The sequence below is a fragment of the Solea senegalensis genome, linkage group LG1 (genome assembly GCF_019176455.1).
Source record: "Solea senegalensis isolate Sse05_10M linkage group LG1, IFAPA_SoseM_1, whole genome shotgun sequence".
NCBI classification, from domain to species: domain Eukaryota; kingdom Metazoa; phylum Chordata; class Actinopteri; order Pleuronectiformes; family Soleidae; genus Solea; species Solea senegalensis.
Window position 1 is genome coordinate 663,099 of NC_058021.1, and position 20,046 is coordinate 683,144.

The 20,046-nt window shown below is 40.2% G+C and overlaps 1 protein-coding gene across 3 annotated transcripts; it reads left to right on the forward strand.

Moving 5' to 3' along the window:
• The first annotated feature begins 483 nt into the window (after positions 1-483).
• LOC122768102 (polypyrimidine tract-binding protein 2-like) lies at positions 484-19,500 on the forward strand. 3 transcript variants are annotated; one of them, XM_044023809.1, is made up of 14 exons: positions 484-572; positions 3,379-3,406; positions 5,507-5,567; positions 11,175-11,347; positions 11,587-11,727; positions 11,838-11,993; positions 12,086-12,196; positions 12,349-12,559; positions 13,142-13,257; positions 15,717-15,750; positions 16,365-16,457; positions 17,241-17,457; positions 17,578-17,655; positions 18,434-19,500. In XM_044023809.1, the coding sequence occupies exons 1-14, from the start codon at positions 565-567 to the stop codon at positions 18,561-18,563; spliced, it is 1,557 nt and encodes a 518-aa protein (XP_043879744.1). In that variant the 5' UTR covers positions 484-564; the 3' UTR covers positions 18,564-19,500. The 3 variants fall into 3 exon arrangements, with proteins under 3 accessions (XP_043879744.1, XP_043879753.1, XP_043879764.1); XM_044023818.1 differs by having other exon boundaries at positions 12,349-12,547; XM_044023829.1 differs by having other exon boundaries at positions 5,507-5,525.
• The last annotated feature ends 546 nt before the right edge of the window (positions 19,501-20,046 follow it).

The window sequence follows — 20,046 nt, forward strand, 5'->3', positions numbered from 1 at the left end:
AACGTGGAGCATTTTGTGAAGTTATACTTTGTTCGGAATTCACAAATAGGGAAATACTTCATCTTTTGGCACATCAGCTTCACATTAACAGGATCAGGATCAGTTAAGACCGATGTCTCTTCCGAAGAAAGAATCCCTCACACTTGGAGGAAATCCTCTGTTTTGTGGAGGAGGAAATGGCTGGTACTGACAACCTTCACCTTATGTTTAATTTGAATTATTGATTCATTCATTAATGTCACAGATTTCATTTTATTGAAGATAAAGTGATGTCAACGAGTTGGTTATTTTGTTGGTGAATGTATCTTTATTCATTTTTTACGAAACAATGTCTCAGTAATTCAGAAAAAAAAAAGTTTTTTATTTTAATTCTTTATTTACTGATGTGTTGTTTTTCAGGCTCAACAACGGGCTCAGCAGCTTCGGAACTTTCCGGTCGTTTCCGCCATTGCATCGTCTTGCCTCCATTTTGCTCTCGTGTGTGTGTGCGTGCTTGCGCAGTGTAGGTGTAAAGTGAGGAGAAAACAGAACGGAAAGCGGACGCGCGGTGAAATATCTACAGAAATGGACGGGTAATGTTTTATCAGTGTCTTTCTGAGTGCACCTCATTTACACACACAATGTGGGCCGTGGAAATGCGTTACTTATTGGGAACGGGGGATGAGTGTGCTTGTTATAACGGGTTTCCATAGCCACGCGCTCGGTTTCATCAAGGAAGTGTCGTAAGCTAGCATGTTAGCACAAGTTAGCTAACGCCCTCTGTTCATTGCATTATTTGCCTTTTAGTTTGGGCATAAACTGCGTATGTCGTGACGTCGCGGCTGGACGTGTTCATACAGTTCCATCGTCATTGTTTCGCTGAGGACGCTGTGTGCTAATGACGCGGCTGGTGAAGTTTAGCAGAATGCTAACGAATGTACAGTAGTGTTGGTCCTTTGTGTTGTAGCTAACTAACATAGCTTTTGCTGAGCGAGCGTGACCGTTACCTCGAACTGAAGTCCGTATACAAACTATTCTTTTTAAATTACAACTGAATGTTTTGGAGGAGTTGAAATAGCTGTGGTCAAATATATGAATGTTACTCCAACAGTGGCGCGCGGAGTTTGTTAAAGTGCACCAGGTTGTCCTGCATTGGGGTTCAATTATGCAATAGTTTAGGATGCATTATTTGTCTCTTAGAAACTTACATTAAATACCATAATATTGTGACAAAGGCTAAATGTGTTGACGTGGTATGTTCATTTGTGAAATACTTAATATTAGAGTTGCACAATGTGTGTGAGTGAAGTTTATGGAATATTTAACTTACTCTTAAGCATACACACATATATATATATATATATATATATATGTATATATATATGTATATAGTTTATATATATATATATATATATATATACTAACTATATCGATAATATCACACACCCATTTTTTATATATTTCTGTTCAAATAGTAACTGTCGTAAAGGGGGTGGTATGAATTGAATACCCCTCTGAATTACCATTGATATCCTAATAATTAAATTAGTGTTGGGTTTCCTGTTGCAGGATGAATAAAGCACAAACTTGGATTGGCTACATAATATTAGGTATTCAATCTAAGGTTGGAGGATGTGTTGGTCCCTCATATTGTCACACAAAACCTGAGCTATCACTTTGAATACAGGTATGCATGTAGTACATGTAGACATGTGGTATCTGAATATTGAGATCAGAGGTGGTCTGACACACATGAGCATCGCTTTGCCATTGTGAATGCAAATCTGTTGTGGTCCACTTTGAAGGGCCATATTTTCCGCCGATGTTCTCTGACCTGCTACAGTTCAATGATGACCTAAAGCATTTTAGCACCTCGAGCGCACTGATTTATTTGTGTCCAGAATGGTAATCATGAGTATTATTCAATGTGAACGGTCTGATGTCATTTTAAAGCTGCACACAGTGCATTGATGTGATTTGTTCCTTTGAGCTGTGCCAACACTGTTTCATCAACACAAACAAACACAACGACTACAGACCTATCTGTAGAGTAGGACGTGATAAAGAAAAAACATGTAGGTACTACTAAATAGAAATGGTGTACATTTTAATTTGCATATAGATCAAGCAAGTTGGATTCAGATACTAGTGGTCACTGGAAACATAATGTTAGCTGTGAACTTATAACTGTCCACTTGTTTTTGGATCAGCTGAGACAGATGTTAAATACCAAGTATGAACAGGGCTTACAAACCAAAGCTCTGGTTCTCACTGTTGCTTTTAATTATTATGCTTGTCAGTAGTGGTGGCTGGTGATTAAAGTGAAGGCTGGGGGGGGGCATATTTTAAACAAAAAAAAATCAATTGAAGGTCTTTACAAGTTACAAGATCTGCAGCTGCAAAATTGTTTATGAATCAAAAGTAAAGAAAAAACTCACAGGGATCAAAGTGACAGGTGGGTGATTGATTTAAGATCAAACATGATTATTATTGTTTGGAGCTGTGCGAGAGGGCGAGAGCATGTTGCCTTTTGCTATGAAAGATGCTGTGACAATATCGTGTTGTTTCAACCAGCTGTGCACAAATGTACTATAAAGAAGTTTGTGTACATGCTTTATAAAGACGTGATCGACATAGTCATCACCTGCTTCGCTTGCTGTGGACAAGCCGCGTTCTGACGAAGCTGCCAGATTTGCAGCTGCACACAACAGCATGTCCCAGTAGTTACCAGAAAAGGGTGTTGAACATTCTGTTTAATACTGGCATAACACAGATATTTTGTTAGGGTAATGAATTACCAGAATAAGGGTAATGCTTACAGGAATAAGCTATTTACATGAGACGAGCGTTATCGGTATACTTCATGTGCTTGTGAACATAGTCACTCAGTACGTCCACTCGCTTCATCATTGCACAACAGGTGAGTGATTTTGAATGACAGCCGTGACAGTGTCATTTTGGCTGGGGACGCCAAGAGCTGTGTCCTAGGGAGGATATGAATGGAACCCAATGAGAGCGCAGCTCCAGGTCACCTGACTAACAAAAGTTGAAGCACATACACACACACTCATGTTACCGGTGCCTGTGCCCTAGAAATATATAGATTTACACAGAAAGTAATTAACCATATACAACCAACAGTGTGCACAAACAGGTACACACCACACACTGTGTGAGTAATTTAATTTAAATTTCGTAATTGTTTTGAATTTTTTACTTTAAATGTTGCTTTCTTTTGCTTGCATTGTTTTGATGGGGGCGGTGCCCTAGCACCCCATATTTTTGAGCCTCCACTGCTTGTCAGGCAAACTCCAGTAACTTTGTTAGTTTTTAATATGCCTTTGTATGTCTGACTTAATAATAATCCACTTGACTAATTCAACTTTCTTTCTCTTCCAGCATCGGCGATGTTACAGTTGGAGTGAAGGTGAGTTTTGTCCTAATTTTGTTCATTAAATCGACAAACATACATTTTAGCGACAAAATCATGTTGTGCACTGTAAACATGCTGCCAGCTGAAAACAAACAAAAACAGATTTTACCATCTTAACAAAATAACGCTCACATAATACAGTTGAATATGTTTGCCAATTATCTCCTCATTACATTTATACACCGGAGCTGCTGGTCTGCTGCTGTCTCGTGTCACAAACAAAAATCCAAACAAAGGATTTAGAAGACCGAAGTCTCAAAACAACACATTTTCGTCATTGATGGCAGCAGGGGATCAACAACTTCTGGCTGTGTTAGCTTGAAATTGCTGATTTTCTCTGTGGACTTTGGTGTAGGGAGTGAGTGATTTATGAAGCAACACAGATACTATACTCAAAAATTTAAACTATCCCGTTAACATTTCTAGCATAATCTTATTCCTGTTTCCCACATCTGATTTCGTTGTTGGTTAAGAGATGGCTGTTTTTTTGCTACACAGCAAACATCCATATAAACACATGATGTGCCTTAAAGATTAGATTTGTTTCATGTTAAGGCTAGAACAATGTTTTGTAAACATGTGTTTTGAGCTTTTATTGCATTAGACTCGCTTTAATTAAATCAGAAGGACCCATGTCCCTTCTGATCACCAAACAAACCTGTTTCCTTGTAAAAGTGCATTGGGGTTCAGACTACCTAACTGCATTTGTTGAGTGTCAGCTGCATTTTTGTCTGCACAAAACAAAGTTAAAGTCTTCTCTGGAAGGGAAATGGAACAGTGATGAAAATATTGATTCCTCTGATATGGTGGTCTTTGCCATTCTGTTTATTTCCTCAATATTTCAATGTCAGAAATAAACCAGAGAGGGTTAGCAGCTGTTGGCTGAGAAATCATGTCTTGGATTCCTGAAGCTCATGTGCCGCATGCTCACTTTTTGACCCAAGTCAGACGACTTTATTACCCTTTCAATTTATTTGTGTCATGGCGCCGTGGCAGGCCCGACAACATCTAGTTTATCGTGACCATAAAGAATGTTAGTGACAGAAGAACAATTGGTTCAAATTCAGTCAGACAGAAACAAGGAGAGGGTGTATGAAGCTGTTATAAAGTTGTGTGGGTAATGGGTCCCTAGCCAGGTTCCTCGTCATCCCATCATTCAGGTTTAAGAGCACTAGGCGCCCGTCAGCTCCAGCAAAACTCCTGGGACTCGGTAAAGCTCAAGATGAAATGACACATCTTGACATCTTAAATTCAGCTAGATTAAACCCACACCAGCAGAGGAGGAGCCAATCCACTCCACTGCTTTATGTCCCCTTCCATCTACTCCACCAACCTCGTTTAGTTCCTTTTAAGAGAGAGTTCAGGTTTTTTGAAGTGTGGTTATGAGATACTGTCACACGGTCTGCATGATGAGAGCCTCCCTGCACTGAGAACCAGCTTGAGACATGCACATTCACTCTCACAGAAAACATGTCTGCCAGAAGGACACAATGTTAAACAGATTGTAGATATTTACCAAAACACTTGCATGCTGAAATTGGTCCCTTTTCAGGTCTATGATATTCTAAGAAGTTGTTGGCTGGTTTTTCTGGTCGATTTCTGACAGGAAACTGAAGTTTGTCACTTTGTAACCGTCCACTTCCCACACCAAAGTTGATAGATAAAATTGTTGATTTTAGATTATATCACAGCACACAGATTTGTTGATCCACTGCCGCCTCCGTTAGTGCGGTCAAATGTGTTATTTTGTTACTTTCGTGTTTGAAGTCCTTTGTTCTGATTTAACCCAGTGATACAAACTTGCCCGAAAAAGACAACAGTAGGCCATGTGAAAAAAAAAATTTGTAAGGGAGAACGAGTGGTATACAAAGTGAAATTGGGAGAACACTTTCAGCTCAGTCCTCTCTGTCAGCCTTGACTACAGTATGTGTCAGGACAACCAGACTTCATAAAGACCGAGTGATCCCTTTAAACTGTCTTCAGAGAGCTCTGTTTTGTTGTTCTTGTCGAAGGCTTGTCTAGAAAGTGGAAATTGTTTGTCTGTGTTTTTCTACAACTGTCTGACTTGTCTGTCTTTGTCATTTCTTTCCACAGAGAGGATCAGACGAGCTGAGTATGTACAACAGTCCCAACTCTGGCATGAGCAGTATCAGTGGTGAGTTCGTTCCGACCACCCCCGAATAGGGCGGGGTATTGACAGAATTTGCATGAAGTCGTTTGATCAGTAGTGACATGCGGCGTTGAGAGGAATCAAAGGCTAAAAACAGGCTACGTGTGAGGAGCTGTTCTCTCGTGGGAGCTTTTTAGTGTTGGAATAACATCACGCTCCTCTGTAGGTGGGCACCCACACACCACAGCATGTGACTGGAACAGACATAGTCAATATCACTGCGTTTTCATTTCTTCTCGCCGTTAGGACGATATCAGAAGTGTCTCAGAGACGACTGCAGAATTAAAGATGACAGCAAAAGCTGCTCACATCGCTACAAAGAGCACATGTACAAAGTTAGACTATCAAAATAAGTGTTTAAGGCACACACACACACAAGGGTTTTGGGGAAACTAGTCTCTTTAATTAAGTTCCCAGACTGCCACTGCTACACACTGCCCACATCCAAGCCCATGTCACCCCAGGGAACTGTCTAACAAAGTGAGATAGAAATTCTCAGGCTGCCTCTGTGTTTATAGCAGTAGAATATCAACCGCTGAGCTTGAATAACTGGTTTTGTATGAATAGAGGGCATATAGTTTATTCAGTGAAGGACCTTCCATTCCTGCTGTGACATTTTTCCAAAAGTTTGTAACATCATTGCTTCTTGCGTCAAACAGGTCCTGGTCAGGATTGTGTAGAGTTCTACTGATTTATCGGCAGAAACAAAATAAATGAAAGGAAAACTTTTGATGAAATAACAAAAAACCCTAGAATATTCTGACTGTTGGAAATGGTATCATTACGGCAGTGGTTGTGCTAGACTGCTTGTAAAATTTTAATCCATCATTTATTTTAAATGATAATGACACATAGTCTTATCTAATGGTATTTAAATAACATGTACTTGGGGCTTTAAGTTTCCAGGCACAATTTTATTCAATGCTTAAAGCAGGCCACGAAAACACCACGGCACAATGTCTCTGGAAATATGAAAGATGCAAAGATACAGAATTAGGAAATCACAATTAAAACGTGAGCAAACTATTTACAAGAAATGAAACTGAACTCAGCTGGTCTTCTGTAGCCTGCCCTGAATGAACCAACTGAAACGTTTCAGCGTAATCACACGCATCAAGGTGATTAGGTTCTGTGTCTTTGTCTTACACAGATGACTTCTCATTGCCGTTTTAATGTTGTTTTTAATATTAGCTGCTGCCACACTTGAGACTGGAATCACCAGAACCACTTTGGCTAGAGTCAGAGGGAAGTGAATAAAATCAGCTAGACCCTCTGAACGTGGGACTTTCTGATCCTGCAACCACCTTCATTGGAAGGAAATCTTGCAGCATCCACGCCGTCTGTACCAGCAGCAACGCTGCACCGTCACAGACGTGCTCCAAGGCCTTCAATGCGCTGTCAGGGTCCCGATAGCGAGAAGCATTGAGAACGGTGTCGAGGTCGGAGTTGATGACAAAATGCTCTGAATGCTCCAGGGAATGTTTTTTTTGATAGATGTAGTTACCACGGTGATGTACTCTGTGCACAAAATGGAGAAGGCCTGCAGCAGTAGATTTAATTGCACATGATTACAGCTGCCGGCACCACTGCTACAGGTGGTCAACACGTGCTTATAGACAGTGTTGGTTGTGTATTATTATTTAAGTTATGGTAGATCACCCTCTGTTTTCAATCCGTCAATGACAGACTACTCAGTTAACGCGATCCCAGCATCACACTGTTTGTTTTTTCACAATGTAAAATGTAGCAGTGCTCCATCAAACTCCCTGCATTTACTACTTTGATAATCTCTTCTCTGCTGCTTATGCACACATGCATGAACACAGGTGGCATTGAAGCAAAAGTCATTTTAATCAGTCACTCATAGAGGTTTTAACGGTTACGCAAAAGTCACGGTTCAGTATATACTAGGGGTGGAACGGTTGATTCAAAAAATCCGTCCCGTTCGGTACGCTTGTCACGGTTTGAGACACGGTTTGGGACAGTTCGGTTTATGACGCGCAACATAGTGTCAGCCTTACGCCAGTAACCCAGTGAAGTTTTTTGTTTTTTTTTTTACATTTGGGATGAGGAGGCGTGCAAAAATTTAGTCGGGAGCCCTGTTCAACAGGATGTGTCACCACTCCAGATACATGTAAACCAGGCACTGATAGTCACGGGTGCCGAAACCCGGTACTAAATATTGATAAACACTGACGTTAATGTCCCACACATGTGCATCGAGAGCGACACAAACACTAAACGTTGCAAAGTCTGATCATATTTCACTAGAATTGACCTAAACCACAGTCATCTCAAGTGCAAGAAGAGTTTTGCTTGTAAAGGTGAAAATATGAACAATCTCACTAAACACAAGTTCACCATGTATAGACCGAAATATGCATGGTGTTAGATGGCTTATCTATAAGCTTGTCTCCCACCTCTCCACCTGAGATGTGTTATGCTAGCAGGAACCCATGATGAGTCACTTAAATTGTCACCATGAGTTAATAGCTGTCTGTTTATGAAGACTGTCTGAAATGGTTCCAACATTAAAAGTTTTTTATATTAATATGTCATTAAGTATATATATTTATTTAATTCAAATTCATTTAGAATTCTTTCTCCAAAAAATAACCTATAAAACTACTGTAATGGCCCAGGATCGATAAGCAGTAATATCTTTAAAGGCTCAATGATACCCACGTGAAATCTTCTTTCAGTTTCTCCCTTTAGGGGTCGCCACAGAGGAGCATTCGCCTCCATTTTGCCCTGTTCCTTGTGTCTGCTAGTGTTACACCAACTGTCCCTCATGTCCTCCCTCACAACGTCCATGAACCCTCTGGTCTTCCTCTTTTCCTCCTGCCAGTCAGCTCCAGCTTGAACGTCCTTTGTCCAATATAATCACTATTCCTCCTCGTGACCATGGAGTTGGTAACGAGGATCAATAACTTTTTATCAGGCGTTTAATACGATATTTTAGACCATGCTTAATTGCTCCGTGTCTTTGTTAATAAAGTAGGTGATTGCGTGTGTGATAGAACCGCTTTTGTCTTATGGCAGGGCACTAAACTAAACAAACTCTGGTCTGCTGTTGTGGTACAGAAGTCACGTTAGCTTTGAACGGAGAGCCACCGGCACATACTTGGGTCTCAGACTGTTGCATAGTGTGTTCTCCAGGGCACTGAGTCAGGTGTCTTCTTTGCCTTTGTTAACATATTATCGCCCAGCTTTAACTGACAGTGAAGGGGGCATAGTTTGTCTTCATCGACTCTGTTCACTCTTTGTGTGTGTGCTTGTGTGTGACACTTCAACTGCTGCACTTCTGCATCTCAGCAGCCGAAGTAAATAAAGGCCCTGGCCACAATTTCAGGAAATGTGGTAATAAAGTAGTTGGTTGATTGGCCAGCAGCTGGTGCTAATGGAAAACTCTGGCAAGCTATTGACTCCACCAGTTAGGGAGGTTGCAAAAGCTTTGTAATAAACTGACTGGATGCTGGTTTTATAGTCTCCTAGTAGTAGTTCTTAAGACATGCTGTCCAACAACATCAGACATCAAATGTGTTTATAGTTGATTTGGAGAATTTCATAGTGTGTTACTGAAAAATGTCACAGAATAGTTCAATAACAAATAAAAATTCACCATCTTGGCAACAACTGTGGGCTCCTGTCTAACTGAATGGAGAGAAAGACAAAAATAAAGGTTAGACGAAAATAAACTATGCATGTTTAGAAGCAAACACCTAATTAGTGAGGCTGACCCTCATGCTTCAATGCTTGATAATAGTTGCCATTATTATTATTATTATTATTATTATTATTATTAGGACTATTGCATTGCCTCAAAAATCTCGAAAGAAGACAGAAGAAAAGGTATTCCAAGTTTGTTATTCATTATGCATCAAAATAACTTTTCAGTTGAGGGCACAACTGCTCCAGTTGATTGTTACTGGTGCTGCACACAGATGAGGTCTATTATGTTATTATGCAAAGTGTAGAAACACTTTTTGGTTCACAATAAAATAAGATTAATACAAATATAAATAATGCCACAGTGTGCCTAATTAATGGGAAACACTGATTAAATAAATACCTTTTATGGGAAGAATCCTCTCAATGTTACAAGCAAGTTTAAATGTGCTTTATACCATGCAAGACAAATGTCCTCAAACTTGTAAAGTGTAGAACCATTGTTCAGGTGATTTATAGATGGACTTAAAAGACATATATCCCAATGAAAATACAAAGTAATGCCAGCCCTCATATAATTTCCATAATGAGACACTTGTGGCCATGGTCTCTAATAACAACTTAAGAGTCATGCAATGCTTTTAAGTGATTGGTCTGTGAAGGGCTTTAGTCATCCTCTCTTACCATTCAGAATGATTTTAAATGTAGAATAGAGGAAGAAGTTACCAATAGCTGTCAAGTAACTGAGCGATATTGACAGTTCTTGCTAGCTTGTGACTGTTATATGTTTGTTATTACTTGTAAAAGTGATTTCCTAGAAAAATAAAAGTTTGGATGAAAATGAGACACTGTCCTTCAGCTGGCTCCAGGAGTTACCTTACATTTCATCATCACAATAGATGTGTCCGTCAGCTTGCTTGTTATGTGTGTATGTAGTTATGCTACTTTGTCTTTCTTTTGAATCTGAATGGATTAAAAGAAGTTGTTAACAGAATTGAAGAAGAGATTTTGAATTTACTTTTAGGGCTGCAACTAATGATTATTTTTATTACTAATTAATGTGTCAGCTATTTTAATCAATTAGTTATTTGGTCCATGAAATGTAAGAAAATATTGAATGTTTTTTCCCAAATCTCAAAATGATGTCAAAAAATATTCAGTTGCAATGATTTCTTTGTTATATGAATCAAAGCTAGCTATAGGCAGGCAGCGTCTGATCAGGTGGTTTGATGTTTTTTATATACTGCACAATTCTCCATTAAATCAGAGTTTCCATAAACACTGGGTGTCTCTCAGACTTAAAAACATTTTCAATCCTTTTATTTCTTCCATTGTTTTCCACAAAATCATTTAAATCTGTGTTGGCAGAGGGAGCACATACACATGCATGCAGGAATAAGAGTCTGACTGACACATGCAAAGATTAAAAAATGAATGAATGAAAAAAGTGAGAGGTCTTCGATGTCAGTATAGATGTTAGTATAAAATCTCTTTTGGAGTGTGTTTATGTTTGGATGTTATCGATACTGCTCATCTATATCGATTTGTTTTGATAGTGTCATTGATTAGAGATGGGATTTACGGCTCTTTTAAGGAAGCTGGTGTAGTTGTTCCTTTTAAATAGCCGTTCAAAAGACGGTACTGAGGCACTCCCATGAAGGTAGTGTGGACAACTCAGATTATGTTATGTGAATTATGTAAATTTAGAACACAACATAAATCGATTTTTTTATATTGTTTTTTTTATCCAGATACTTTGTGATACTTTGTTATTGACCAATGATACACTATTTATGATGAAACACAGTCTAGGTAATTGATAGGAGGCACTGCTCTTACTGTTCCTACTCCACTCAACATTATTTGCACTTGGTAAATGTGATGCGGATTGGTGCATTTAATCTGTGCTTGTGCTTATTTCAGATGGGGCTTCCAATGGCAGCGACAGTAAAAAGCTGAGGGTGGAGGAGGCTCCTCCCTCCCGTGTACTCCACATCAGGAAGCTGCCCAACGAGGCCTCAGAGACAGAAGTCATCTCCCTCGGCCTGCCTTTTGGCAAAGTCACCAATATCCTCACACTAAAGGGAAAGAACCAAGTGAGTAGAATTGCTGATCAATGACAAGGTGGATACATGAATGGTGAAATGTTTTAGAGCACCTAAGTTTATCCAGTTGTCATGTAAATTTGCTAAATGTATCCATATCATTTATTTTCTTTAATGTAGTCCTTGAACTTGACAAACATTTTATTGTCGATCCCAACACTGTTTTAGAGGTTTTAGGTTTTAGTTAGTTATAATGTTTTATAAATGATGTTTGTTTCCCCTCATTCCAGGCATTCTTAGAGATGGGGACAGAAGAGGCGGCCATCACTATGGTCAACTACTACACCACAGTAACTCCACATGTCCGCAATGTCCCCGTCTATATTCAGTACTCCAATCACAAAGAACTGAAAACTGATGCTGGAAATCAGGTAGGTTAAAAAATAAAACAATTATTTTGTCAGCAGCAATCTCAGAGGCTGTCTGTTTTAATATTAGATAAGTTTCATACGTCATTGTTATGATTTCTGTTTGTTATTAGCGGACCCAGGCAGTGCTGCAGGCGGTGACAGCTGTCCAGTCTGGTGGGTCACCAAGTTCAGACGTTCAAGAAGCTCTCGCCGCAGCCTCCAGTCCAGTGCTGCGGATCATCATTGACAACATGTTCTACCCTGTGACGCTGGATGTGCTCCAACAGGTAAGGAACTGTTTGACATGAGAGTTTTGTCATGTTAAGGAATGTTCATCATATTTTTAAATGTTGTTTTTTTTTCATTATTTTATCGGCAGATTTTCTCCAAGTTTGGTACTGTCATGAAGATAATCACATTCACCAAGAACAATCAGTTTCAGGCCCTTCTACAGTTCAGTGACCCTGTTAATGCACAGCAGGCTAAACTGGTAAGTGGTCATTTAGCTGCAGCTCCCACTAATATTCATGTTAGGCAGCTTTCATCACAGGTCACCTGCTGTCCACTTCACCATTAGTCCTCCGCACAGCCAAATGTAAAGGTGAAACACAAGAGATGATCATTTTTGTTTTTCCCTAACAGGCATTGGATGGTCAGAATATCTACAACTCATGCTGCACGCTGCGTATAGACTTTTCCAAGCTGGTCAACCTCAATGTAAAGTACAACAACGATAAGAGTCGTGACTACACACGTCCTGAACTTCCTGCTGGTGACGGACAGCCGAGTATTGATCCCTCAGTGGCTGTTGCCTTCAGTAAAGATTCCAACTCCCTCCTCGGTAAGATCCCAGGTAGATCACACTTTTTTGTCCTTTTTATATTGTTTTTTTTTTGTTGTTGTTGTTGTTGTTTATTTTTACATATTAGCATATTGTATTGCTTATGGAAATAACCATGTCATAAAGACGTGTTTGAATTTTACTTGGCATTAGTCCTAAATAGAACAGTCAAGAGCAGGAACAAGGACATCTTTGATAACGTGAGTCACTATAGTCTGAGGAGCACTCAAACATATACAATGCAAAATTGCCTCCATTTGGGTTTGAGAACTTGATATGAATAGACAGTATATACCAAATGTGTTAGATATCAGGGGAAGACTTTTGTGGCACTGTTTATAGTATAGTTTAGTAGTATAAGCATTTAATCGTTATTTTGGGCAAATGTTAAATTGTACATGTTCAAGCTGCCAAAAATTAAATCCTTCTCGCTGGAGGAGAAATAAAACGTTGATGTGAAAACAATAGGCCTTGGTGCTCTGACCCTGAAGTATAATTCTATCCAGTAGAAAAACTTACATCAGTGTTGTAATGTGTTGGTCAAGTGGAAGTGCTGCTCTCCATTCCATGATCGTTGTGTCTGCTTCCTGTCAGGAGCCCTGAGCCCTCTGAGCGCAGCGGCAGCGGCTGCTGCAGCTGCAGGGAGGGTGGCCCTCGCTGGACAGACAGGGTCCAGCGGGGTCCTGCTGGTCAGCAACCTCAACGAGGAGGTCAGTAACACAAATCCAAACATACCAGTCAGATGGACCATCTAAGGCTTGATTTCATCACACATACCCACCACTTTCATTCCTCTATTGTTTTTTTAAGTATCTTTTTTAAGCTTGTAATGACCAGTTTTCATGCTTGTGCTGCTGTTTTCATTTTGTATTGCTTTGTGTCTCTTGATTAGGATGGTATTTATCTAGTTATCAAGTAAATACTTGACCTGAGACCTCAGTTTGGATTAGGTCAGATAAACCACTTATTTTGCACGTAAATACTATGAAATTTTTTTTATATATTTCATCTTTTTATCCTACAAGATTTCTCTTTGTACTCTGGCTAATGACATGTAGTTGGTGTCATCAATGGGGATTTCTGAGTTTGATTTGTTTTACTCACTAGGTTTGGGAGGATATGACAATACAGTGCCATGCTTATCCTGTTATCCTGTTATCCTGTATTGTAAAATTGGCAGTAAAATACACTGAAAACACTTTACCTTACTTTTTTATAAATAAACCTTTTTAAGATTCATAAATGGAAATGGGTGAATCCTAGTAGTTACCATTTCCATAAGCTTTTAGATGTGTGCGCAAACATTCCAGGTAAACAGATCAACCAGTGTTACTAATGTTCCAAAAAACATAACTTGCGATGCCAAAAAAGTTTCTCTGGAGTTTTGACAAGAGAGCTGATGGAAGAGGGTGAGATATATTTGCTGCTTTTTGTCATTTTGTCACTGTTAATGAACATGGGACTATATTAGAAATGTAGTGTCACAATTATCCTGTTCAAATAAATTGCAATTCACTATAGTTTGGGTATAATTGTAAAAATATGGCGAAATCTCAAAAACACATTGAAATCAAATGACTTCACAATTTGGTAGGAAACAGAAAAAAATGTTGGTTAATTAGACAGCGTTTTCATTCACTAATAATTGACAACTTTTTGTGAGCGCAGTGAAAAATCTAATTGTAATATAATATAAATCCTAATGGTCGCTGAACTTCCCTAAGCCTTAACCACTTTTGGAATCCACACTTTCCATAGATATGGAGTGGACCTTTTGCTTCTAACCTTTTCGTTGCTGTTTCTAGTGTTCTTTACAAACCCAGTGCCTTTCTGTTGTGTTTTTCTTTTTTCATTGTGTCCTCATAAGAGAGGGGGATTTGTCACTTTCCATCACCACACCAAAAGCAATCCCCCTCTTTCTCCTCTGATGTTCTGGCCTTCCCTCCTCTTGTCAAACTGTATCTAACTCGGCTAACTGTCTCTCCTCTGTTTTTCTCTCTAAGCTCTCCTCACCTCTCCTCAGCTCATATGAAAGCTCATATGAAATCATTTCGTGATCTCCTAACCTGTGTCTCAGTTCTGGGAACAACTACCTGCCTCTCTGAAGTGCTTGCTCGCTGTCTCTCCTCCCTGTTCCTCTGCCTTTTTTCTTCTGTGACTTAAATAGCATCTAATTTGTCTCTTTTACTCATTAGTCTGTTCTCTCTGGCTATGAATGAGTGTGTCATCATGGAGCCTTTGACAGTATCTAAATCAAACTCGGCCCGTGACAACCTGTTAAGATACTGTGCTTAAGTCTTCTCTCAGCTTCTCGGACTTGTGTGAACGCCACTTTTAACTCCAGTGGCCTTCACATCAACTCATGCATGCTCGAGCTGTGAAGCTGATCAAAATTTCAACTGCATGGTCTCTTAACTAATTTTTCCCCCCTCAGCTTCTTCTCATGTTGTTGTAATACCATTTTCCTGTGCTGAAAGATTGTTGATCTTCAGATTTCTGACCTGCTGCATGTTGTTTTTATTCCATGGTTATGACTTTATATTGCTGATTTTTATTATGATTTTGACAGAATGTACTTTTACCCCATGCTTGTCCAGGGTGAACTACATTTTGGCGCAAGTGCTGTATTTTGACTAAAGGAAACATTGATCCAAGCCATTATCTCTGACCAAACTACCTGCATTATTCCAGTGTACTGACCTATATTTTATTTTTTGTCCCTCCCCCTCCTCACTTTTTTATTTTTTATTTTTACCCCAATTTGCATATGCCTCCCCATTCATCCCACCTTCCCTGCCCCCTCTCTTTCTCCCTCCCTCCCTCCCCTCTCTCTTTCTGTCTCTCTCCCTCTCTCCCCACCCCTCCCCTCCTCTTACCCCCTCCATTCGTCCTGCCACTCCTTCCATTTGCTGGTGGGGAATTTTTAACCCCTCATATCACCCTGCCTAAATTAATTACCCCTACCATGACTCCTCTTCCGCCCGCCTGCTCCCCCCTTCTCCATGACCCAACCACCTCCATCACTCTCCGGGGGGAAAAACAAAAACCACCATTCCTCCTACCTACCTCCGTTCTGGATCGATCTGTCCATCTCTACCTCCGCTCCGCTCCGACTCTTCTACCTCTCTACCTGTCTCACGCTGCTTGTTGCTCTTCTCTCCCTCTAAAGATGGTTACGCCCCAAAGTCTGTTTACCCTCTTCGGTATGTTATCGTTAGCTCTCTCTCTCGCTCTCTCTCTCTCTCCCTCGCTCTCCCTCTTTCTCTCCCCTCTCTCTTCTACCACCTCTTTTTGTTCTGGTTTCATTCTGCCTTTGACACATTTATCATTATTCTAAGTATTGCTATTACTGATATTATATTTTATTATTAACATCTAAATGTTTATTTATTTGCACACTATAGCCTGTTTGATAATCTGTAAAACCTTGTTGCCCCAGTTTATTGGTTTGGGTTAATGTTGATTACTTGACCCTAAATTTCACTGTGTAGTCATCAGTTAATGCACGATTAAGGCATTCTTCTTGCATGTTGTTCTTGCATTTATAGCCATGTGACACGTTTCTGTTTAGAGGGTGTCTCTTCTCTCTTTACCTTTCACATATCTCACTCTGAAGTCTGTGTTGTCTTGTTTATGCTCTCTCTCTCTCTCTCTCTCTCTCTCTCTCTCTCTCTCTCTCTCTCTCTCTCTCTCTCTCTCTCTCTCTCTCTCTCTCCTTCTTGTCTTGAAATATCGACCTCTCTCTGGTGCTAACTTTTTCCATGTTTGCTTTCTCTCCACCTCACCTCCTCTCCTCCCGCCTGCGGCTTTAATGCAGGAGTCTATGGTGATGTCCAGAGGGTAAAAATTCTTTACAATAAGAAGGACAGCGCTCTCATTCAGATGTCCGACGCCAACCAGGCCCAGCTCGGTAAGCAGATGTCAGACCCAACAAGGGCACGCCAAAGATTCAGTAACAACACATATTGTACTTCTGTGTGTTGTTTTCTGTCCATTATTAATTGTTTCTTTTTTAAATCAGATCTTACATGTTGTCATGATAATTATCAATACTGACTGATTCGTAACGGTTTACTGGATCATACTTAAAACCAGTATTGTTTGTATACCACATGACTGGTATATGAAAAACAGAAAGATGAAATTTTGAAAAATACTGTGATATAAATTTCCGCACTACACTATACTCTACAAACGCTCAGGATTAAACTGTCTAAGATATGTTTGATATCTCTATCAAATATCTTGATACTTCTGATTTTAGCAGACGTTCTCCTTCACTTTCAGTCTCGTCTTCATAATTTCATGCCATGCACATTTTTTTATAGGATATTTCAAGTTGAACAAGTGAACTTCAGTTTTGTGTCTTTGTGAGATTCGTGTCACTTTAATTCTACGTATTTCTGCATTGATTTTGTAGGTTATGTCTTGGAGATGTTGGTGCTGCAAAACGTGTGATTTCCTTTTCTTGTTTGACACATTTGAGAAGTCTTTGGTTTCTTGCAGTTTAACTTTTTGTGTGGATGGATGTTAATGCACCGTTGGTTTTTAGGGTAACACGTACAGTAGATACAGCAGTCGACTTGGTAAATGCTTCCTGAATCTTATGATTCACACAGTTGCTGGTTCAGCTGTCGTTATTTCTACGTTTACATCTTCATTTTGAACCGTCCTTTTCTTTGCGGTGCCGAAGCAATGAGTCACTTGAACGGCCAAAAGATGTATGGGAAGATCATCCGAGTGACGCTCTCCAAGCACCAGACTGTGGCGCTGCCCCGTGACGGCCTGGACGACCAGGGTCTCACTAAAGACTACGCCAATTCGCCACTTCACCGCTTTAAGAAACCCGGATCCAAAAACTTCCAGAACATCTTCCCGCCCTCTGCCACTCTCCACCTCTCCAATATCCCGTAAGAATCCTGTTGTTTTCAAGTGCATGAAGCCAAAGAATTTGTCCTTCTCAAAGTCTGAGTGTGCCGTTAGGGCAGAAGCCCCTCCTGACTGTAATCTGTGCCCTCCTCTTAAAACAGACAAGATGTGACGGAGGATGACCTGCGACTGCTCTTCTCCAACACTGGGGGCAACGTGAAAGCATTCAAGTTTTTCCAGTATGTAGACCTTATATGTTGCTCTGTTTTTACTGACACTTAAGCTATGTCCAAATGCAGGGAGGGTACGTCCGTCAGAGGCAGAGTTTGAAAGTCTGATTGCTTCACAGAGCCGTGACTCGGCTGTATAATTTAGAAGCCATGACAAATGCATCCTTTTATTCCTGAGCATTTAACTCCACGTCAGGTGAAGTTAATCCAGGATACACTGCACAACAATGAGATAAATGACACGATCGAAACACCTGAGGCATCCTCTCAAAGACAAGTTAACATGATAATTGTACCGTGTCCTGTTGCAGCTTTGTTGCTAAATAACAGCAGTGAGTGCAAGACCAAGTATTTAAATCAGTCTATATCAGTTCTATAGCGCTAAATCACAACAAGCATTATCTCATCATTTAATAGAGAGAAAGAGAAAACCAGCATTTTTACACGATGAGCAAGTACTTTGTGTCAGTGGAGAGACAAAAAACTGCCTTTAAATGCAAGACATTTCTGCTGGATCCCGACTCACATGGCCCTTAGTAGGCTAGGGTCTCAGTCTCTCTCTCTCTCTGTCTCTGTCTCTCTGTCTCTCACACACACACACTCTGTCTCTCTCTCTCAGTCTCTGTCTCTCACACACACACACACTCTGTCTCTCTGTCTCTGTCTCACGTCACTGCATTGACGATGTTGGACCCCGAGTTTGGACACAGCTCATATTATGGTTGACGGTTCCCGCTCTTGTCTTGTATTTCCCTGTGGGAGTTAACGGCTCTGTCACATTCCTCAGGGATCGCAAAATGGCTTTGATCCAGATGTCAACGGTGGAGGAGGCGACCCAGGGTTTGATCGACCTTCACAACTACAACATGGGAGGCAACCAGCACCTGAGAGTCTCCTTCTCCAAGTCCACTATTTAAGAATGTGACCCTGACCCACAAACTCGGTCAGACATCTTTCAGACTGTGTCTGGACACTGGGGGGGGACCATGTGGATTTCATCAGTTGTGTTGATAACTGTCATTCCTTCAGAGACACTGAAACCTTTGACCTTTTGTTTTTTGTTTGTTTTGAAGAGAACAGCTGAGTGTAGCCCTGGTCAGACCTGGTAACAAGATCTGTTTCATGTCGTTTAATCGCAAGAGAACAGCTCTTCAGCACATCAGTACACACCTTTGAGTCGATTCTCTCAGAATATGTCTCCATTCACCACCTGTGGACCCAGTGGAACCTGATATGAAATATGAAATTGTACTTGTATGTTTTTTTGTCAGGCCCAGCACACAGTGCAGTGCCGTACGTATATGTTTTCGTATCAATGTGCGTAACTTGTGAAAAGCACCCACGGGTGAACATGTCAGTGGTTCTGTGTCCACACTGGGTTTGGGTCGGGTTTGAACTCAGTGATCTGATCAAACATGTGTCCGCGTGTTTTCACACCTGTGTTTAGAGCTGTTCACCTGAGACAGATGTTAGCAGGTGTGAACAGGCTCCGCCTCCCAGCTTCTCTTAACTGTACCTCTGTATTTTTATGTCAAAATCTTGACACGATTGATTGTCCCTCTGTATAATAGTTTTGATGTAGATCAATGTTTGATTCTTGATTTAATTGAAAAGAGACAGTACTCATGTGCCTTACTTGACATGATCAACAGTTTATACAGATAGTCATCTTCATAACTATCCTCCTATGCTTTAGAGGCACATTGGTATTGATTTTGTTTTTTGGTGTGATGAGAATGCGAGTTGTTTTGTTATCCTGCAGACGTCATTATTATAGTTTTTGATTTCTCTTTTGTTCCACACTTTTAGATTCATGACATTTTCTTTTTAGTTAGGAGCAGAACAGAGAGGAATGTTGCCGAGGTTTTTACAGCAGCCTGTAACTGGCAGTTTAACTTGAACTTCATTATTCCAGGGGTTTTCAAAGTCTGAGGCTGTGGGGCCCCCCCGGTACAGCCCCTCGTCTTATGCTACACCCACACATTATTTCATTTGTTTTAAAATGCATCAACGTCTGATTTGACCTTCTGTCGTCGCTACCGAGACGGAAATTTGGAAAGTCACTGCCTCTGTTTTAATTTGAAACCTCTTGGGTTGAGTTGTAGTCTGGACAGAAACAGACCTTTTGAAAACAATGCCACGGCACACGTGTGGATGTGAAACTGATCTGTAAATCCTTATTAAGCACAGAAACAAAGGTGACAGAAGTGAACCAGTTTAGTTTTAAAGAAGCATTTGGAGCAGATGGTAAACGCATCAGCACAAATGTGATTAAGAATAACAGTCTTCTCAGAATTGGTAGAAAGTCACAGTTCTGATGCATTTGGACAGAAAATGTTACATCAAGATTGTGAATGCAGATGGTTTTTGTTTTTAAATACTTTTTATAAAGAAAACAGT

Excerpts from the sequence above, each read along its gene's own strand:
- LOC122768102 (XM_044023809.1), top strand. Across the intron at positions 3,407-5,506 it reads ATGTTACAGTTGGAGTGAAG|AGAGGATCAGACGAGCTGAG; the intron begins GTGAGTTTTGTC and ends TTCTTTCCACAG. Across the intron at positions 12,197-12,348 it reads ATGCACAGCAGGCTAAACTG|GCATTGGATGGTCAGAATAT; the intron begins GTAAGTGGTCAT and ends TTTCCCTAACAG.